The sequence below is a fragment of the Gracilinanus agilis genome, chromosome 4 (assembly GCF_016433145.1).
Source record: "Gracilinanus agilis isolate LMUSP501 chromosome 4, AgileGrace, whole genome shotgun sequence".
Classification (NCBI taxonomy): Eukaryota; Metazoa; Chordata; class Mammalia; order Didelphimorphia; family Didelphidae; genus Gracilinanus; species Gracilinanus agilis.
In genome coordinates this window covers 187734233-187752636 of record NC_058133.1, presented here as the reverse complement: position 1 = coordinate 187752636, position 18404 = coordinate 187734233, and the positions used below count along the sequence as shown (strand labels likewise).

Here is an 18404-nt window from a genome sequence, read left to right as displayed (position 1 = left end):
ATCACAAGAATCCTTTCCTCCTGCTATAACAGGAAGTGGGCTGGAAGGGAATGAATCTCAGAGGGATGTAGGGGAAAGGGTGGCCTACCCCTAGAGGTCTTTGCAGTACTAAATCTGCTCTGGTGGGAGAGCTAGGGAGCACAGTGGATAGAGTGTCAGGCCTGGAGTCAGAAGGACCTGGGTTCAAGTCTGATCTCAGATACTTCCTAGCTTTGTGACCTTGAGTAAGTCACTTAACCCTGATTGCCCTAGCCCTTGCCACTCTTCTGTCTTAGAACTGATACTAAGACAGAAGGTAAGAGTTTTCATAAAAAATATTCTCTGGCTATCTTGGAGTAGGAAAGCTGGCTAAAGAAGCTGGGTAAGGCAACCTTTGTAAGGCCTTTGTAAGGTGATTTTCATTCCAGTAAATTTTCTCTTTTCTTTTTGAAGTTCTGCAGACATTAGAAGCTACAGCTCATCATCTGAGGGCAAACTCAGCCATACTCAGGGGCCCACAGACATTGAGCTTGTCTGTAAGACGGTGGGAGAGTGCTTTAATGACACTGTCAAGAAGTTTCCAGACCGAGAAGCCCTGGTTTCTGTACCACAGAACATCCGGAAAACATTTGCTCAGCTTAAGCAGGAGGTAGGCTCTGGCCCAGGATCTTTGAACCTCAGCCCAGGACTAGTCCTTGGGATCAGATAGTAGGGAAAGGGGTTGGAATGGATACCAAGTTCTTCCACTGCTTGTAATTTAAAGTGCTCTCCCTCCATTCAGGGCCATGGGGAAGTGGGGAAAGGGAGGCAGACGTGTACTAGTTAGTTTAAACTCAATTATTACATTTTTCTGTGTGAGCTTCTGAATTTAGTAAATGCTACAGATCAAGGTTTGATTTATTGCTGATCATCTAAATTTACACAACAGTGATAGAAAATATTTTAGAAATGCAGATTCAAGGGAGCAGAAACAGAAGAAAAACAACTGCTTGATCACATGGGTTGATAGGGATATCATTGGGGATGTAGACTCTAAGCGATCATCCTAGTGCGATTATCAATAGTATGGAAATAGGTTTTGATCAATGACACATGTAAAACCCAGTGGAATTGTTCATGGGCTTTGTGGGGAGTGAGAGAAAGGGAGAGAAAGAACATGAATCATGTAACCATGGGAAAATTTTCTTAATCAATAAAAAATTAAAAAAAAAAAAGAAATGCAGATTCAAGTTAAAGTGTGTCATAGGGTACATTGCTTTTTCTAGAAAGAGGCTGTCTTCCTGGATAGTTGTTAAATATTTAACCAATCTGTTCCTGAGGGAACATTAAACATTAAAGATGAAGTGCAAAGGGGCCAGGTAATTTGAGTGGAGGAAGGAGGGATGCACCCTGTCTCTGAAATCAACTGGTACCTTCTATTTCAGGTGGACGTGACTGCCTTGGGCCTTGTGAAACTTGGCATCAACACAGGGGACCGACTTGCCGTGTGGAGCCCTAACTCCTATGAATGGGTGTTGATGCAACTGGCCACTGCTCAGGCTGGCATCATTCTGGTGAGGATGGGTGGGAACAGTCGGGTTGAGTGTCCTAGAGGATAAGAGGAGGGTGGAGGATAGAATGGAGAATCCCTAAGGTCAGGAAAGCTCCAACAAAAGCAACGTTTGGCTTAGCCTAGGGAGAGCACTCATCTGGAAGAACTGGATTTATATCCAAGATCTGAAATGAATTTGCTTTGCAAGTCCCAGTCCCCTTCTCTTTGGACTTTAACCTCTTCTTCTGTAAAGTGAGGAAGTTGGACACGATGCTTTCTTAGATCTCTTCCAGCTCGAACATTACATTGTTAGGGATGAGACTTCGCCAGTGGCCACAGGTCTCTAACTTTGTTCTAGGTCTGGTCACTTTGACACAAAAGGGTTCATATCTTGGAGATCCAGATTTTTCCTTTAGGGGCACAGGAGGGAAATAAAGGGATAAAACTCCCTTCCTAAGCACAGCAGGAAGTGATCTGTGTCTTCACTTAGGGAAGGCTGGGGGCCAGGTAGCCTCTGTACCTTGTACAATAGGTAATATTTCTGGATTGTCCTCTTGCCAGGTATCTGTGAACCCTGCTTACCAGGCCCAGGAACTAGAGTTTGTTCTCAAAAAGGTACAAACCACTGGGGGAATATGGGAGTGAGGAGGGGCAAAGGAATAAGTACAGAGGAAGGAGCTCTGACTATGACCTGCCTCTGATGCAGAGGGGTTGCATATCTCAACTGATACCAGTATCTCATGGGGCAAGGTTGTGGCTTAAGTCCAATAATGCTTCAGATCTCATGGAGTAATTTGGAAAGAGTAGCAGGTACCCTCTTTTTAGGCTAGTTAGTAGAAAGTAGGAGAGGGGAATCCAGTCTCATGGAAGCAGCCACAGTTTGGAGTAGAAAGGACTAGAAGTCAAAGAGTTTGAATCTTTGCTGCTTACTCTCTAGGAGACCTTAGGCAAGTTATTTCCCTTACTTCTTCAAAATAAGGGGATTGGAATAAATGATCATTAAGATTCGTTCATGCTCTTTATTCTACGAGCTTTTCTGAAAAGTTGGGAAGTGAGAAGCATAACTGAGCATCTTGGGGGAGCCCTGAAGGGTAGGAGTAAGACTTGTCTGGGTAGCAGCTGGATGGGGGCACAGAGGTTGAAGAGATTGCTTATGGTAGGGGAAGGGGGTAGTGAGGAACTTATATCTACAGAGCACCCTTCAAGGATGCCCTCTGTCACTGGATAACCCTGGCTGTAGACCTAGGATTTCCCTATGACTTGGGATGATGTGGATATGGGGTTTTACCTCCCTAGGTGAACTGCAAAGCCATTGTCTTCCCTAACAAGTTCAAGACGCAGAATTATTATAATATTATGAAGCTGATCTGCCCAGAGCTGGAAACATGCAGTCCAGGGGAATTAAGGAGTAAGAGGTGGGTATGGTATAGGAGATGGAAAGGATGGTAAAGGAATGGGAGTTGGACGTGGAGGCTGGAAGACTTGTTGGCCCCTGATACTGTGATCCCAAGTTCCAAGGACAGCTAATCCTATTCCTACTGAGCCCTTCATCCCACCAAGATTCACCCTCCAACAAGGAATGGGGCTGGTGAGTCTTCTGTGGTTTTACCCTCCCCAGACTCACCAGAATCTCACTGGTCCTCCTTTACCCTCCCCTGGCTCAGGCTTCCAGACCTGACCACAGTCATCATGGTGGACTCTAAATTGCCTGGGACTCTGCACATGAATGATGTACTACAGTCTGGGAATGCTGCTCAGATGGCTCAGCTCAGGGATATTGAGAAATCATTGTCCTGCTATGACCCCATCAACATCCAGTTCACCTCGGTAGGACAAAGGGTTTGGGGCCCCAGGCCCAGGGCCTCCCAGCCTCAGGCATGTGGCCTTTGGTTAAGGCCATTTTTCTGGGGACCGGGAGATCAAGGAATCAGGTAGTGGGCATTGCCCCCTTGCCAGGCAGCCAGGAAAAATGTCCTGGGGCTTGGACTATTTCTATTCTTATCTACCTTCCCCAGAAAGGTTGTACATGGCACCACTCTTCCTCTGAAACACACATGTACTCTATTGCCTTCTGGGAAAGTCCTACACATGGCATAGGGGTAACATTCTGGAAAGCACCTTCCTTATCTCTGAGATGTCCAGACTAACAAGACCTTTGTGTTGCTAGGGAACTACTGGAACACCTAAGGCAGCCACACTTTCTCACCACAACATTGTTAACAATTCCATCTTCATAGGGAGACGGATGGATCTTCATAAGAAGGTAAAAAGTGGGAAGGATAAAGGAATGGAGAAGAGATGAGGGAGCTTTAGTCTGTGGGGGAGGGCCAAAAAACAGTATTTGGGGCAATTAGGAGGAGAAAAGATAGGAAGGTGGATGGGGCAGGTTAGAAAGAATATTGTCTCTGGAGTCAGAGAACCTGAGTTTAGATCTCAATTCTATTGCTTGTGTACAAATCACTTAATCTACTGAAGCCTCAATTTCCTCATCTGGATTGAAATAGATTACCTCTATGGTCCCTTTCAGCTCTTAAGTTTATGATCCTAAGCTGGAACTAAGCAGTATCCTAAATTCCAACTTCTTGCTAAAGGGAAGGGTTTCTAGGTGCTTAGCCCTAGTCTTGGGCCCCAGGGCCTAACCTCACTCTTCTGTCTATCTGGGACTCCAGGAGGCCCGGTTGGTCCTTCCTAGCCCCCTCTACCACTGCCTGGGCTCTGTGGGGGGCACGATGGTGTCTATAGTATATGGTGTCACTTTCATCTTATCATCTCCAAGTTTTGAAGGCAAGACGGCACTGGAAGTTGTTTCTCGTGAGAGGTGGGCATCTGTGGCTATGCCCCTCCATTTCCTACCCCATGACCTATCTTTAGAGCAGATCTGGGCTCCTTTTCCCCTGGCCCTGTCAACTGGAGCCCCTCTGGATTGTTATACCAGCTCATTCTTGTCCTTCCTTCCCTGGGATTTCCTTCTTCACCAAGGGGTCCTGGCTTGATGTGGGAGGGGACTCAAAGAGAGGTCCAACATTGCATCCAATTTTCTCTATCTTTCCCCTCACCCAAGGTTAGTCATGTTGACCCTTTTTCTTTCTTAACACACGGACTTGGAGCTGGGGGTTCTGTATATTTTGGGGTCATTTTAGGGAGCTAGAGAGGGGTATGGAAAATGAAGGGGAGGCACCTCAACTTTCAGACCTTATTCTAAGGTCATCTCTCCACACAGGGCCACCTTGATATATGGCACCCCTACAATGTATATTGACATGCTGAATCAACCTGACTTTTCCAGCTATGACCTTTCATCCCTTCAAGGAGGTTAATGATGGGGGCCAAGGGTTCGAGGGATGTGGGGGTTGGGGAGCCTTATCCTCTTGCTTTCTTCTGGGATCAAGCCCACGAAGAGGTCAAGCTGATTGGACCATAGTACTTTAGGGAGGGATAGTAGGGAGATCAGCTGTTTTGTCCAGAACCTCTTTTCCCCCCACCCCTGGGAAGTTAATGGAACAAGAATGTGTAGAAGTTCTCTGGGTCCCTCCCATCCCTGGGATCCAATCCATTAACAGTTCAGTCTGTGGTATGAGGGATGGTATGAATGATAGACAAGTGCTATGTCTGGCAAAAAAGAAGGGAATAATATTCCTTCTTTGATGGAGGAAGGGGAGGAGGGAAGAGGAGAGGCTGAGTTGAAAGTGAGTGCTGTCTCTGATTCAGGTGTGATTGCGGGATCCTTAGCCCCCCCGGAACTCATCAGAGCCGTCATCAAGAAGATGAACATGGTAGATCTAACGGTGAGCTTTTCCAGACAGGGAAGATAGATCCCTTGGGTTCTGGAATCTTCAATATGTACTTTGTAGGTGGACAAGTAGGAGCTAGACCAAGGGTAAGGGAAGACCTGTTGGGCAGGGGGTAGGGGTCTGAGGGTAGGGCAGCAACCAAGGAGATAATGGGGCAGGGATAGCAGTAGACTATGGCTTCATATCCAATGCTTGATCTGGAAAATGGACGTAAGAAAAAATACAATTTGATCTCTTCAGAGCATGGGAAAGTCACTGACACAGGTGAGATAAAGAAATATTATACATATATATTTATATAAATCTAGGAGGGAGTGAAATATAACATAGGGAGGGTCAGGTCAGCAAAGCACAGGTGTCCTGCTGGAGATTCCCGAGGGCGGGGCCAAGGGGGAACAGTCTCTCTCTCCATGGTAGGGCTGTAAAGAATCAAGGGTGATCCCTTTGGGTGGGGTGTGAGTGGGGAGAAATAGGATTTCTGCTTTCCAATCTCAGAGAACAAGTGATAGGGGAAGGCTGGTAATAAATGTATGGGCTGGTTATCCTGACCTCAGACTATCTCTCTATCAGGGATAATCTGGGATGGGAGAGGGGAATTGGGGGTTGTTGAAGAACTGTGGCTCAGAAGGCCATCCCCCTGGGTGTCTAGGGATTGATAGGGGAGGGTTTGGGGAGGGGAGGGAGAGGATGGAGTTGACTGGGAGTGGAGAGAGGAATCAATAGTTTCTCTACTGAGACAAAAAGGCCAGTCACTGGGACTGGCCAGATCAGAACCTGAAGAGGGGATAAGGAGCTATGATCAAAGTAACCAGGGACCTGGGATAGGAAGCTGAACCAAAAATTGAAGATTCTTCAGAGAATTGTGTCAGAGGTGGAGCCCTCCCCAGAGAGACCTCCCAAGGATGGACCCACCCCCGCCTCTCCCACCTCTCCCTTCCCCCTAGAAAGAGAGGATTACCTGTCCCTGAGCTATATCCCCTCGTCCAATCAATGGATCAGTCACCCTTTGGTATCTTGGATTACATTTCCCAACCTCTCCTCTCCCACTAGACCCAACTCCTTCAACACCCTCAAACCCTGCTGCTAGGTAGTAGAAGTGAATGAAAGAAAGGACCTTCTCACTAATCCATGCACAGCTCCACTTCCTCCCCATGCTTCATGACTCAATACTTCATTACCTGTTTAATGGCGGCTGGCTTTCTTAGATCTCTTGGTGGGGAATTTGCAGCCTCGGAACGCTGCTGTCTCCCGGATGTGCTGACCTCGGAACTTGGTGGGAGATGCACAGGTTGCATCTGGGCGTGAAGCCTTGGCCTCCAGCCACCTGGTAGGGCAGAAAGAGTTGGTGGGGGCTAGAACTACAGGCTGCTGGCCTGTATGAGCATTTCAAGGAGCCTCCAGGAAAGGACACAGCTACTTGCGCCTTGTATGTGAATTGGAGAGGAAGAGAGCACAAGGTCTTTCAAGTTTCTGTTCTACGGACCACAAAGAGCAGATGAGTGGGGATACCTTCCCCTTAAGAGACAGGGGATCTTTCTCCTTCTGAGGATCAGAGAAGAGGAGTTGGGTTCCTTTATTTCCCACCCCCACCTTCCAAAGAATCAGGGCAGGTGTTTCATGCCTACTCCCCAAATCAGGAAATGGAGGAAAGATCTCATTTAATCCCTCGCACAAGATTTAAGGGCAAGCTTCACCTTCGAAGGCCATGGAGCTGGCAGGTGCACTTCCAGGGGTTGTTGGTCAGAGTCAGTGTTTCCAAACCGTCAAAGGGGAAGTTAGAGGGCAGCTGGCTCAACCGGTTATTCTCCAGATGGACATGTTTTAGGGTAGTCACACCCAAGAAAGCACCATCAGAGAACTAAAGAGAAAGGCAGACTGGTTATTTGAATCTAGCTACAGCTGCTTCTTCACTTTCTTCCTTTCTCAGTCTTTAACTATACAATATGGCTCGTCAGCACCCCTTATTGACTATGAGGTCAATATCGTGACTTACCACTACATTTTGGCCCTATGCCAAAGGGTATAGAGTTAGGGGAAGGGCAAAGAGGTAAGCAAACTTTGTGCCCAGGAGTCCAGGACTTTTGACTGCAAAATCTAGGATGTATTCAGTGTTAATAGGATGGGGAGCTACACACATATACATTTGAGATTTCCTTTATCATCTGTTGTAGATTTGTCTGGGTCTGAGGACTCCTAAGAAACTAGTTTGTTTGTGCTCATACCCTGGGCCCAACTATCTTGGCGCCCCTCTCTAATCCAGCTGTTGCTTCCTATTCCACGGCTAACTTTGCCAGAAGTCCCAGAATCTCTAGAAATAGAAAAATGTCAAAACCTTCATAAATAAATCTATCTAAGCTGTGCTCGGGCACTGAAGGGGAGAGGGGCAGCTTAGGCTTGATGGGAGTGGGGTATAGAATCTAAGCAAGGGGCATTAGGGGACTTCTGAGGATCAACAATCATTTCCACTAGCCAAAAAAGCTGCACAATCAGCTATAGGCTTTGGATACCCTATCTCTAAAGCTGGAACCCCTACCTAGACCCTTCTTCCTCCCTTATAAAACATTTCACAGTATTTCCAGCTCCTCCCCATCCGTTATTAGTGTTGGAATTTAGGACATTCCTGGTGCTGAGACTTGTCCTGTTTAGAACCCTCCCCATCTATCTTGCTGCCTTTGCATCCTCCACCCTGATGCTCTCACCAGGCAGGGCTGGCACCCACCCCAGCCTCCTTGCCCAGTCCTCCTGGCCTTAGCCTGATTTTCCACTGTTGCAAGGAGGGAACCCTCCTCTGTGCCTACAGGGTCCTTGGAGTTCTGGCCAAAGAATTTCATGGGCATCAGATTGGCCAAAGCAGGGGAGGTAGCTCCTTGGTTCCCGAGACTTGGGGACAATTGAGCATTTAACTTCCACCATGGTCCCATTTCTTTCACTCTCCAACTTTGTACTCTGGGTCTTGCATTGATGAAGGTGAAGGGTGGAAGGTTCACTGGAATATAATTCAGAATCATTTTTCAAAATATGGAGTTTTCCAAGAAAAGTCACAGTCAGTGCTAAAGGAAATGGAGGCAAGTCCAGAGGCTTACAGGCAAACAGTATGATATAGTGAGAAAGAGCAATGGATCTGAATTCAGAGAAAGGACCTCAGTTCAAACTTTCCTGCTTACACTTACACTAGCTAGGCAAGTCAAATAATATGTCTGAGCCTCAGTTTCCTTCTCTAGAAAATGGGTAGAATAATGGTTATCCCACAGAATCAAGACTTGCTATGAAGATCAGTTGAGATAATATTGGAACTATTATTATCATTGTTAATAATCTCTACTGAGGAGGCATTATGGTTATAGTCGAAAAAATGCTGGATATGAAATTTTAAAAACTGAGTTCAAATCTTTATCACAAAGGTAAGCCACTTACCCTCAGGCTTTTGTTTCTTCAACATTGAAATGAGGACACTGGACTAAATGACCTCTAAAGCCTCCTTCCATCTCCAGATAGATGGATGATCATAGTTACCCAATCTCCATATGCCAAGGACTGAATGGATGAGTGTTGAGCCTTCCTGGGGAACTGGAAATAAATCTTTGGGAGTGAGGTGGGGAATCTCTATCCTGAGAGCTGCATTTGTGGCAAAGTAGACACATGAAATATAGTCAAATTCTGGGGATGGGCGGAGGAGGGGTTGGAAATCTGCTAGGAAAATATTCCTTTGGGATCCAGGGGCTTTTCAGAGGCAGAAGGAATGCTTCTGCTCATGAAAAATAGTTGAATTCTATGGAGGAGAAAGAGATCCACTAGGTAAGTGCTTCTCTGGGACTCTGGGGCTTTTCAGAGGCAAGAGGAATGTCTCTGCTTATGAAAAACAGTGGAATTCTATGGGGAAGAGAGAACTTCTTTGGGATCCAGGGTTTGGGTTGTTTGGTTTTTTTGTTTTTAAGGCAAAGGAAATGTTTTTGCTCAGGGCTCTTGTTCTTTGGTTCTGCAGAGAGGGATTCTGTTTTCCTGTCTTAGCTTCTCTGCCCTTCCCCTTCCCTACGGACTCCACTCCCCACATTCCCACCAACACACACACACTCCTTGCCCACAAGGAACAGGGTCTCTTTGTGGGATCTACTCAGCCTGGATTCTGCAGGAGGGCTCATCAATAAACAAACCTTCCTTTATGGTGTTTTACAGGAAAAGTTTGGGGTTGGGGGGAGCAGAGAGGGAAGATTTCTCACCAAAGTTCAAAGGGAGAGGGCAGCCAATTGGGGTGCTGTGGGTACCACCTCAGGCTGGCTCCCAAACATTTTATAAGCAAGGATTCTAGAATGGAAATGTCCAAGAGCTAAAGAGATCCCACAAAGTGAGGGCAGAAGAGAAGAAATCCCAGGCTGGAATGTCATTTTCCCCAAGAGCATTAGGGTGTGGACCTCGGAGATGGACAGGCAGCAGAGTGAAGCTTCGGGATGGAGTGAGAAGAAAGGCATCCTGAACCCAAGATGTCTTGATATCCCTGGGCTGTGACAAGGAGGCTTTGGATCCCAACCCCCTGCAAAGGGAGAATAAGGATGGGCAAAAGGGCTTCCTCACCTTCTCCAGGCTCATGTTGTCCAGGATGAGGGTCTCCAGGTAGCGTCCAAAAGACTGGAAGGCTTGGTCTGGGATGACCTTCAGTGGGTTGTGAGACAATTTTAATTCCTCCACCACTCTCAGTTTGCTCAGGGCAGCACTCGGGTAAGTGGACAGCTGATTCTTGTCCAGGTGGAACTTGGCAAGGTTCTCCACGTCATCCAAGGCTCCGGGTTGCAGGGTGCTCAGGGCATTGTCAGACAGGTAGAGCCAGCGCAGGTCTTTGGCGCCCTGGAAGGCTCCTGGCCGCAGCTCTCGGATCTTATTGCTGCTCAGCTGAAGGATGAAGAGGTTGACTAGCGGGGAGAGCAATCCCCGAGGCAGTTCGCTCACCTTGTTGTGGTCCAGGTAGAGGTAGGTGAGCTCCGTGAGGTCGTCAAAGGCGCCACTGCGCAACACCCGAATGTCATTGTTGGACAGGTACAGGTAGATGAGCTGCTTTAGGCCTCGGAAGGCTCCGGCAGCCACTTCGCGCACCTGGCAGTGCTGGAGATGCAGGGAGACGAGGGCCGGGGTGGCTTTGAAGGAGTTGGCGGCCAGCACTGGGAAGTTGTTGCGCTGCAGGTTGAGCAGCCGGGTCTTCTCGGACACCTTGGGGATCTTGCGCAGCCCCACGTTGTCGCAGATGACGTGTTGCAGGTCCCCTCCGTGGCAGTGGCAGTTCTGGGGGCAAGCGTGCAGGGCCGGCAGGAAGCCGACCAGCAGCAGGCAGAGACCCAGCAGGAGGGCCGGGGGAGCCATGGTGTTGGAAATGCTGGACCAGAGGGATAAACTGGCGGGAGCGGAGTCCTGCAAAAGACGGAGGTCTCCGCCCTATATATTCAGTATCCCAGACCGCAGACGGCCGCAGGAGCCAACTTTCTACGTGGAGCTGTCGAGGCTTAACCCCCTCACATCCGGAGATACGTCTGCTCCCTGGGCAGGGGGAGTCTCAAGGGCTCTGCCCAATTATCCTGGTTTAGTTCGCCCCCTGAACCCCTTTGCCTTTTCTCTTTCCCGTACCACACCTCAACAGAGCCAGCAGTATGTCCCTTACTGGAAGAGATGGGGGGGGGGGGGTCTGATGCGACTAGATCTGGATGCCTCTGAACAGACCCCAGATACCTTTCTCTCCCCCTTCCTGTCCTAGGTGAACGCTGAGCCAGGACCCACAATAGGGACACAGATAGTGGGAAGGTACCCAGGGCTTATGTCGGGTCGGAGAAGTGGGTACAGCGAGAGGGCGAGGATTTCTGCCACTTTCCCTAAAGTTTTAAATTTTCCCCATCCCTCCTCTCCCTCCTCCTCCTGCCAAGTCCCCAGGGTTCTGGCCGGCGCCTAAGACCCCTCTGGGATCGCCGTCGGACCTGGCGGTTCTAAGCTGCCCACTAGGGCGCGCCTCGTTAATAGAGCCCTTGTTGTGCGGCCCAGACGGAACGTGAGAAGTGGCTCCAGTGTCCAGCTCTCCAGCTAGCCCAGGGTGGGACAAACCCCAGACTCCACCGCACCCCTGGGGCAGCCAAACTCTGCAGGCCTTTCCCTTTTCCCTTCCCCCCTTCCCCCCTTCGCCTGCAGTTTGTCCCTTCCCCAGTTGCTTGTGGCTATAGCCACTTTTTCCGACAGCTGGAGTTGGAAAAACAAGAATTCCTGGGCTTGTTTGCTTGCTTACGGGGATGCGTATACAGGGAACACTTCAGTCTTTATGGCAGCTAGCCTTGTGCAGAAACGTTCGCAAATACGGACCACCACACCCACCCTGCCACAGCTTGTAAATAAACAAGGGAACTTCGCGGTGCTTCTTAGTCCCCAAGCCAGCCAGCGCTCTTGGAAGGCTTCAACTGTTTACTCCCTCCAGCCACATCGTAAACCCAATCATGGAACCTCTGTTTCCACGGTTTTTTGTTTTGTTTTGTTTTGTTTTTCAGAGATGGTTGGTCAGCGGGGAGCTAGAGTGCGTTTATGCCAGGCAATGCCCGCCTGGATCTCAGTCTTTGGCTAAGACAAGGTCTTCGGTTGATTGGGGTCGGGGGGGTGGGGTGGGGTGGGGGGATCCTCTCCCGAGGATTGTTTCCTTGGAAGCCTGGAAGGAATTAACAAGAGTCGGACCAAGTCAGGCGGCGGGGATGCTGGGTTCCGCTCGGAATGGGAAAGGTGCTCCCTACCCACCTCCCGACATTCCCTGCCAGTCCCCAAGGTCTCCCTGTGCTTTGCCAGCCACTGTGTCCGAATTCCTGCGGGCTGGGGAGCTGCTGTCGGCGAGGTCGGGTCCATGTGTGTGGAGAGTGGCGTGGAGGGGAGCGCGGCGGTGGGCCGGGAGAAGAAGCGTTGATGGGCTATGGATTCGGTCCCAGGCCAAGCTCTAGCCTGACTGGCAGGGGGGCATGGCCAGGGAGGGGTTAGGGAAGGAAGGAGTCCGGGCACGGAGGTCTCGCCAGGTCCCGGTGGTGTCAACTCCATGCCAACCTCGGGTGGGGAGGGGGGCAGGCTCAGCAACAGACAAAGGGCCCGGTGTCTGGACACTGGTCAGTGGAGGCGCCTGATGCTGGGAGGCGGAGGGGATGTAAAAGTATGGGAAACCCAGGCTCCTAGTCGCATATCCTGCCTCTAGGTGTGGAGTCCCGCTCTATCAGACCCCCTGCTCCCTCTCCTGGCAACTTAGTCTCTCCTCCCCTCTTCTCTCTTAATTCCCGTCCTCCGGGGAGCGGAACTCTCCCGGTCTCTCTTTGCGTCCAGTGTGCCAGGTCTGGTTTCTGGTTTTTCTATTTTTCATGCAGTTCCGGCCCCTCCCGAGCTGGGACAGGAGATGGCTGGGGCGCTGAGGTTCTTAATATCCTCATTTTGGATATTTATTTGATTTTTATGATCATAAATTCACAGGAAGCTGCTAACCTTCCAGAGCCCTGGAGCTATCCCGGGCAGGGGCCCTCCACTCTAGGGCTCTTTGGCCAGAGTAATGACTAGGGGAAAGGTGTGTCTCTTGGTTAGATCCCAGGTCTTGTCCCCACCATCACCCCCCTCACACACACAAACACACCCCACATACACTCCAATCAAGAACGAGGCTGGTTTTCTCATCAGATTTTTATTGGCGTCTTTGGAGTTTGTTAAGGAGGAGGCACTGAGGCCGGAAACCGGCAAAGGGGGGTAGAGAACTGGAGTGATGGGGGTTGGGGTGGAGGGGGAGCGGGTAAGAGGTATGCCCCAGTTGATGTCTCTGTGGCTACTGTGGGTAAATAAGGAAACTAAGAGACTGAACCAAGAGGACCAGAGGCTGTTTAAGGTTGTCTGGGACTCCTGCTGGATAGGCTTTATAATTATCTAGCCACTTTGTCTCCATGACTTAATTACTATTTCACTTTTCCTCATGTTGCCTTATCCTTGGTCTCTTAAGAGCTCCCTCGCCCTCTTATAAGGAACTTTAGTTTTATTTATTTATTTTAAACCCCTATCTTCTGTCTTATTGGTTCTAAGACAGAAGAGTGGTAAACTCTAGGCAATGAGGGTTAAGTGACTTGCCCAGGGTCACACAGCTAGGAAGTATCTGAGGTCAGATTTGAACCCAGGACCTCTTGTCTCTGGACCTGGCTCTCAATCCACTGAGTCACCCAGCTGCTCCCTATATAAGAAACTTTAAAGGAGTGCCATCTTGCCTCCCCAACACCTTTACAACCCTTAATCTTCCCAAGATGCCCCTCCCCTAATTCAGACCTATTTTCCAACTCTGTAGATTGCTTATGGGACCACAGAGAACAGCCCTGTGACTTTCATGAACTCCACTAAGGACAGCATAGAAAAGAAGACACAAACAGTGGGCAGGATTATGCCCCACACAGAGGTGAGCACTCCAATTCATTAAACCATATATCTAGAGTTAAAAGGAACCTTAGAAGCTATCTACTCCAAATCCTTCATTTTACATTTGAGGAAATTGAGATGTAGGAAAATAAGTGACTTGTCCAAGGTCACAGTGGCAGGTAACAGCTTGGCTTTGAATTCCAGCCTTCTGCCCTCAAATCCAATACTCTTTCCAATTCACATTTCATCTAGTAGCTTCAAGCCCCTAGTCTACCATACCAATTTCAGCCCCAAAGTCAAACCCCAACATTCCAACCCTCCCCATCTGTCAACTGATGAACTGAAGCTTTCCTGTACAAATGCCCCTCCTCTCTTACCAAATAATCCCAGCCAATTTCATTTAGGTCACTGAAAAAAGCCCATTTCCAGAAACTTCCTGAGCCTGGAAGAATATTCTCATGTGATTAAAGATGGGGCTGTATTATCATCCCCTTCAAGCCCAGGATCAGGGATCAGTCCTGAGAGAGTTAGACTAGTGGCCAGCCAAAGTCAGATCAGGGCTAAGCTTACTGACCTCTCTCCCTGTTTCAGCTTTGTTATTACCAGCTTTTTTTGTTCATTTGTGGCCAATTCTTAGTGATCTCATTTGGAATTTTCTTGGCAAAGATAAAGGAGTGGTTTGCTAATTCATTTTCCACCTCATTTTATGAAGAACTGAGACAAATAGGGTGACATGACTTGCCCAGGGTCACACAGCTAGTGTCAGAGATCGGATTTAAATTTAGGAAGAAGAATCTTCCTGACTCCAGGTCTGGCACTCACTCTATCCACAGTGCCACCAACTGCCCCAGAAATCCATGACTTCATTTTGGGTTTTCTTGGCAATACTGGAGTGGTTTGCTATTTCCTTCTCCAGTTCACTTTACAGATGAGGAAACTGAGACAAACAGGGTCACACAGCTAGTAAGTATTTGAGGTCACATTTGAACTCAGATCTTCCTGATTCCAGGCCCATTGCTCTGTCTGCTGTACCACCTAGTTGCCCCTAGATTTATATATATATATATATAGTTTGTTTGTTTGCTTTGTTTTTAAAAAATATTTTTCCAAGGTTACATGATTCTTGTCTCCCTACCCTCTTCCCTCCCCACTCTCAGAGTTGACAAGCAATTCCACTGGGTTATACATGGGTTATCACTCAAAACCTATTTCCATATTATTCATTTTTGTAATAGAGTTGTCCCTAGACCTTTGATAAAATCCCACTACTAATGCAGATTGGCACCTGAAATTTATCATCTTAAAGAACTGCCTATGACACTAAGTAGTTAAATGTCTTTCCCAAGAGTCACACAACCAATATTTGTCAGGAGTAAAACTTGAATCCAGTCCCTGTTGACTCTGAAGGCCATTCTCTATCCACTATAGCCTATAGCATAGTGTCCTCTCATCTTATATGTTGAAAGTGTTTAATAAATATTTGTTGAATGATAATGTGCCACTTCCCATTGATATAATGGAAGAGGACAGCTAAGTAGCTCAGTGGTTAGAGAGCCAGGGTGGAGATGAGCTGTCCTGGGTTCAAATTTGGTCTCCAACACTTCCTAGTTGTGTGACCCCAGGCAACCCTGATAACCTAGCCCTTGCCCTTCTGTCTTAGAGTTATTACTAGGACAGAAGGTAAGGGATTTTTTAAAATGACATCCCCAACATTTATTGAGCACCTACTATGTGCCACACACAATGCTAAGCACTTTACAGACATCTCATTTTGTTAACACTTTTAACTCTTTTTGAAATAGCAGAAACAGGAAGACCCGAGTTTGAATCTTATCTCGGATACCAGCTGTGTGAACCCTGGGCAAGTCACTCATTAGGGACCTCAAGCAACTCCTTAGGATTTATGGTAGAGGGTGTTCCTACCACAAGCATTGTTTTAAACCCCTTACCTTCTATCTTAGAATCTATGTTAAGTATCAGTTCCAAGGAAGAAGAGTGATAAGAGCTAAGCAATGGGGGTTAAGTGACTTGCTCAGGGTCATATAGCCAGGAAATGTCTGAGACCAAATTTAAACCCAGGACCTCCTGTCTCCAGGCCTATTCAATTTACTATGCCACCTAGCTGCCCTTTGTATAGGGCACTTTCACAGTCGATCTTTATAAAGTCCCTGTGAAGGAAATAAGGGAGGTATTATTTCTTTTTTATTCAGATGAGGAAACTGAGGCATGGAATAATTCTTAGCCTAGTGTCCGTGCTCTGTTTTTCTTCATTGTGCTTTCTTGTGGATCCTGGCCTACTCTCCCTCCCTGCCACCCCCCAAATACTCCTCTTATCACCATCATCTTTAGCACACCAACAGCTTAGAGCAAGGGTTCTTAGCCTTTTGGATATCATTTAATAAGCCTATGAACCTCTTCTTCTCTGAAAAGTGTTTTAAATGTAAAACAAAATTAGTTATATAATTAATTTTCTAACTATATAATTGTCAATAATTCATTTGTATTCGTGGTTAATACTATTATTGGTAAAATATATTTGTATGTAAAACATATATATAAAAATTCATAGACCCCTGGTAAAGAATCCCTAGCCTTGTAGCAGTGTAATACTTTGTGACTTTTTTGGACACTTTATAAGCAAGGCAGCTAGATTGCTTAGTGGAGAGTCAGAAAGATCTGAGTTCATACATAGTCTCCAACACATTAACTATGTGATCCTGTTAGCCTCAGGTTCCTTATCTATAAAATGGGAATAATATCTGTAGGCTGTTGAGTCAGATGAGATATCTGTAAGGTGATGTGCAAATTCAATCTGAAGGTGCTTTGTAAATGGAACCTTCCCTTATTGTTTGCTTTTCTTCTCAGATATTTTTCTTCACTTCTGCAAGGTCTCTTTTATACGCTCTCCTATCTACTTTACCTATCCTAGACCTTTAACACCTTTTGGCCAAGCCTACTACCGTACTTTTTCCTTTGTCACTGGCCCCCTCTAGCCTTATTTCAATCCTCAGTCTACCCTCCTACAATGAGGTGAAATTTTTGTTCATTCTTTGATCATGAGCTCAGTTCAGTTGCTTCTCTCCAGTCACATTCATTTGGTCAGGTCCTCCCAGCCCTGAATAAGTTGGGGTTGAGGAGGGCCTGGCCTAAAGTTACCCTGTCCCAGGCCAAGATCCTGGATTTACAGACAGGGAAGGAGCTAGAGAGAAACATGGCAGGGGAGCTGTGTATCCGTGGTTACTGTGTCATGCTGGGCTACTGGGATGATCCTCAGAAGACAGACGAGGCCATTGATCAGGACAAGTGGTACTGGACCGGGTGAGAGGACCTAAGGGATTAAGCCTAAGGGCCAGGGGAGAAGACTTAGTTTGCAAAGGGAGAGGAAAGGGTCTGTTAGAAGGAGAAGGAAGAGAAGGGGCTCAAGGCCACAGTTTTTGAGTTATGATGGAAGTCAAGGAAAGTGGAAAGTTAAAACAATGAGGGAGAAAAAAGTGGAGGGGAGGGGGAACAGGTGCTAGGATGCAAGGGGAGAGGGTTTTTCTATTGCTAGGGATTTAGGCAGTCAGTTGGAGGGGTGGGCACCACATCTGGAGGGCTAGAAAACACTGGGTAGGGGCAGGCTAGAGTAGGTCTGAGCTGGAAAGAGCTGAGAACTGAGTCTGAGAATTTCACTACAGGGATGTTGCCACCATAGATGAAGAAGGCTTTTGTACAATTGTGGGCCGTTCCAAGGACATGATCATCCGAGGAGGGGAGAATATCTATCCAGCTGAACTGGAAGACTTCTTTCACAAGCATCCTATGATCCAAGAAGTCCAGGTGAGCCACCTCTGACCAAATGAGGGTGCCGCTCAGTGACTGGAAGTATGAAAGAAAGAGGTGAGGGCTTGGGGTATGCTCTCAGCCCTTCTTCCACCTGCCTCATCTCCTTATATCAGGTGATTGGAGTGAAAGATCTTCGGATGGGGGAAGAAATCTGTGCTTGCATCCGTCTCAAAGCCACGGCAAAGGATATCACCCCGGAAGACCTGAAAGCTTACTGCAAAGGAAAGGTAGGTGATTCACCCATTGGCACAATCCAGCAAGTCAGTCAACTAGCATTTATCAAGCACCTACTATGTGCCAGGTGAGGGCAACTAAGTGGCACAGTGTATAGAGCACTGGGCTTGGAATCAAGAAAGCTCATCTTCATGAACTCAAATCTGGCCTCAGCTATTTCCCAGCTTTGTGACCCTGGGCAAATCACTTAGTCCTGTTGGCCTCAAGTTTCCTCATCTGTCAAATGAGTTGGAGAAGGAAATGGCAAAACACTCCAGTACCTTTGCCATGAAAACCCCAAAAAGGGTCACAAAGACTCAGACCCAACTCAGAAGACTGAACAACAACAAATGTGCCAGGTGTTGTATTAAGTGCTTGGACGTAGCAAAGAAAAGGCAAAAATCATCATTCCTGCCCTAAAGTAGCTCACGTTCTACTGGGTGAGACAGCATACAACAACCATGCATGTGCCAAGAAATATACAGTGTAAGTGCTAGATATATGCACTGTAGGTGGGAAATGATCTCAGAGGGAAAGCAATAACAGTGAAAGAGGGAGAGACCAAGAAAGGACTCCTGGAAAAGGTGGAAAAGGAAAAGGAAGGAAGGAAGGAAGGAAGGAAGGAAGGAAGGAAGGAAGGAAGGAAGGAAGGAAGGAAGGAAGGAAGGAAGGAAGGAAGGAAG

The 18404-nt window shown here is 47.6% G+C and overlaps 2 protein-coding genes across 2 annotated transcripts in view; one reads left to right on the top strand and one right to left on the bottom strand.

The window, feature by feature from the left end:
* Positions 1-18404, top strand: part of ACSF2 (acyl-CoA synthetase family member 2) — a 42727-nt gene that overhangs the window by 23490 nt on the left and 833 nt on the right. Inside the window, exons 2-14 of the mRNA XM_044676265.1 lie at positions 433-628; positions 1404-1532; positions 2072-2125; positions 2807-2925; positions 3175-3337; positions 3678-3773; positions 4180-4328; positions 4731-4822; positions 5219-5295; positions 13616-13723; positions 16850-17001; positions 17361-17502; positions 17622-17735. Coding sequence (XP_044532200.1) covers positions 433-628; positions 1404-1532; positions 2072-2125; positions 2807-2925; positions 3175-3337; positions 3678-3773; positions 4180-4328; positions 4731-4822; positions 5219-5295; positions 13616-13723; positions 16850-17001; positions 17361-17502; positions 17622-17735 — 1591 coding nt within the window. The remainder of the gene's footprint in view (positions 1-432; positions 629-1403; positions 1533-2071; positions 2126-2806; positions 2926-3174; positions 3338-3677; positions 3774-4179; positions 4329-4730; positions 4823-5218; positions 5296-13615; positions 13724-16849; positions 17002-17360; positions 17503-17621; positions 17736-18404) is intronic.
* Positions 5302-10931, bottom strand: CHAD (chondroadherin). Its single transcript, XM_044676267.1, has 4 exons — positions 9871-10931; positions 6996-7159; positions 6480-6625; positions 5302-5720 (listed from the first exon to the last, which is right to left on the bottom strand). The coding sequence occupies exons 1-3, from the start codon at positions 10648-10650 to the stop codon at positions 6484-6486; spliced, it is 1086 nt and encodes a 361-aa protein (XP_044532202.1). The 5' UTR covers positions 10651-10931; the 3' UTR covers positions 5302-5720; positions 6480-6483.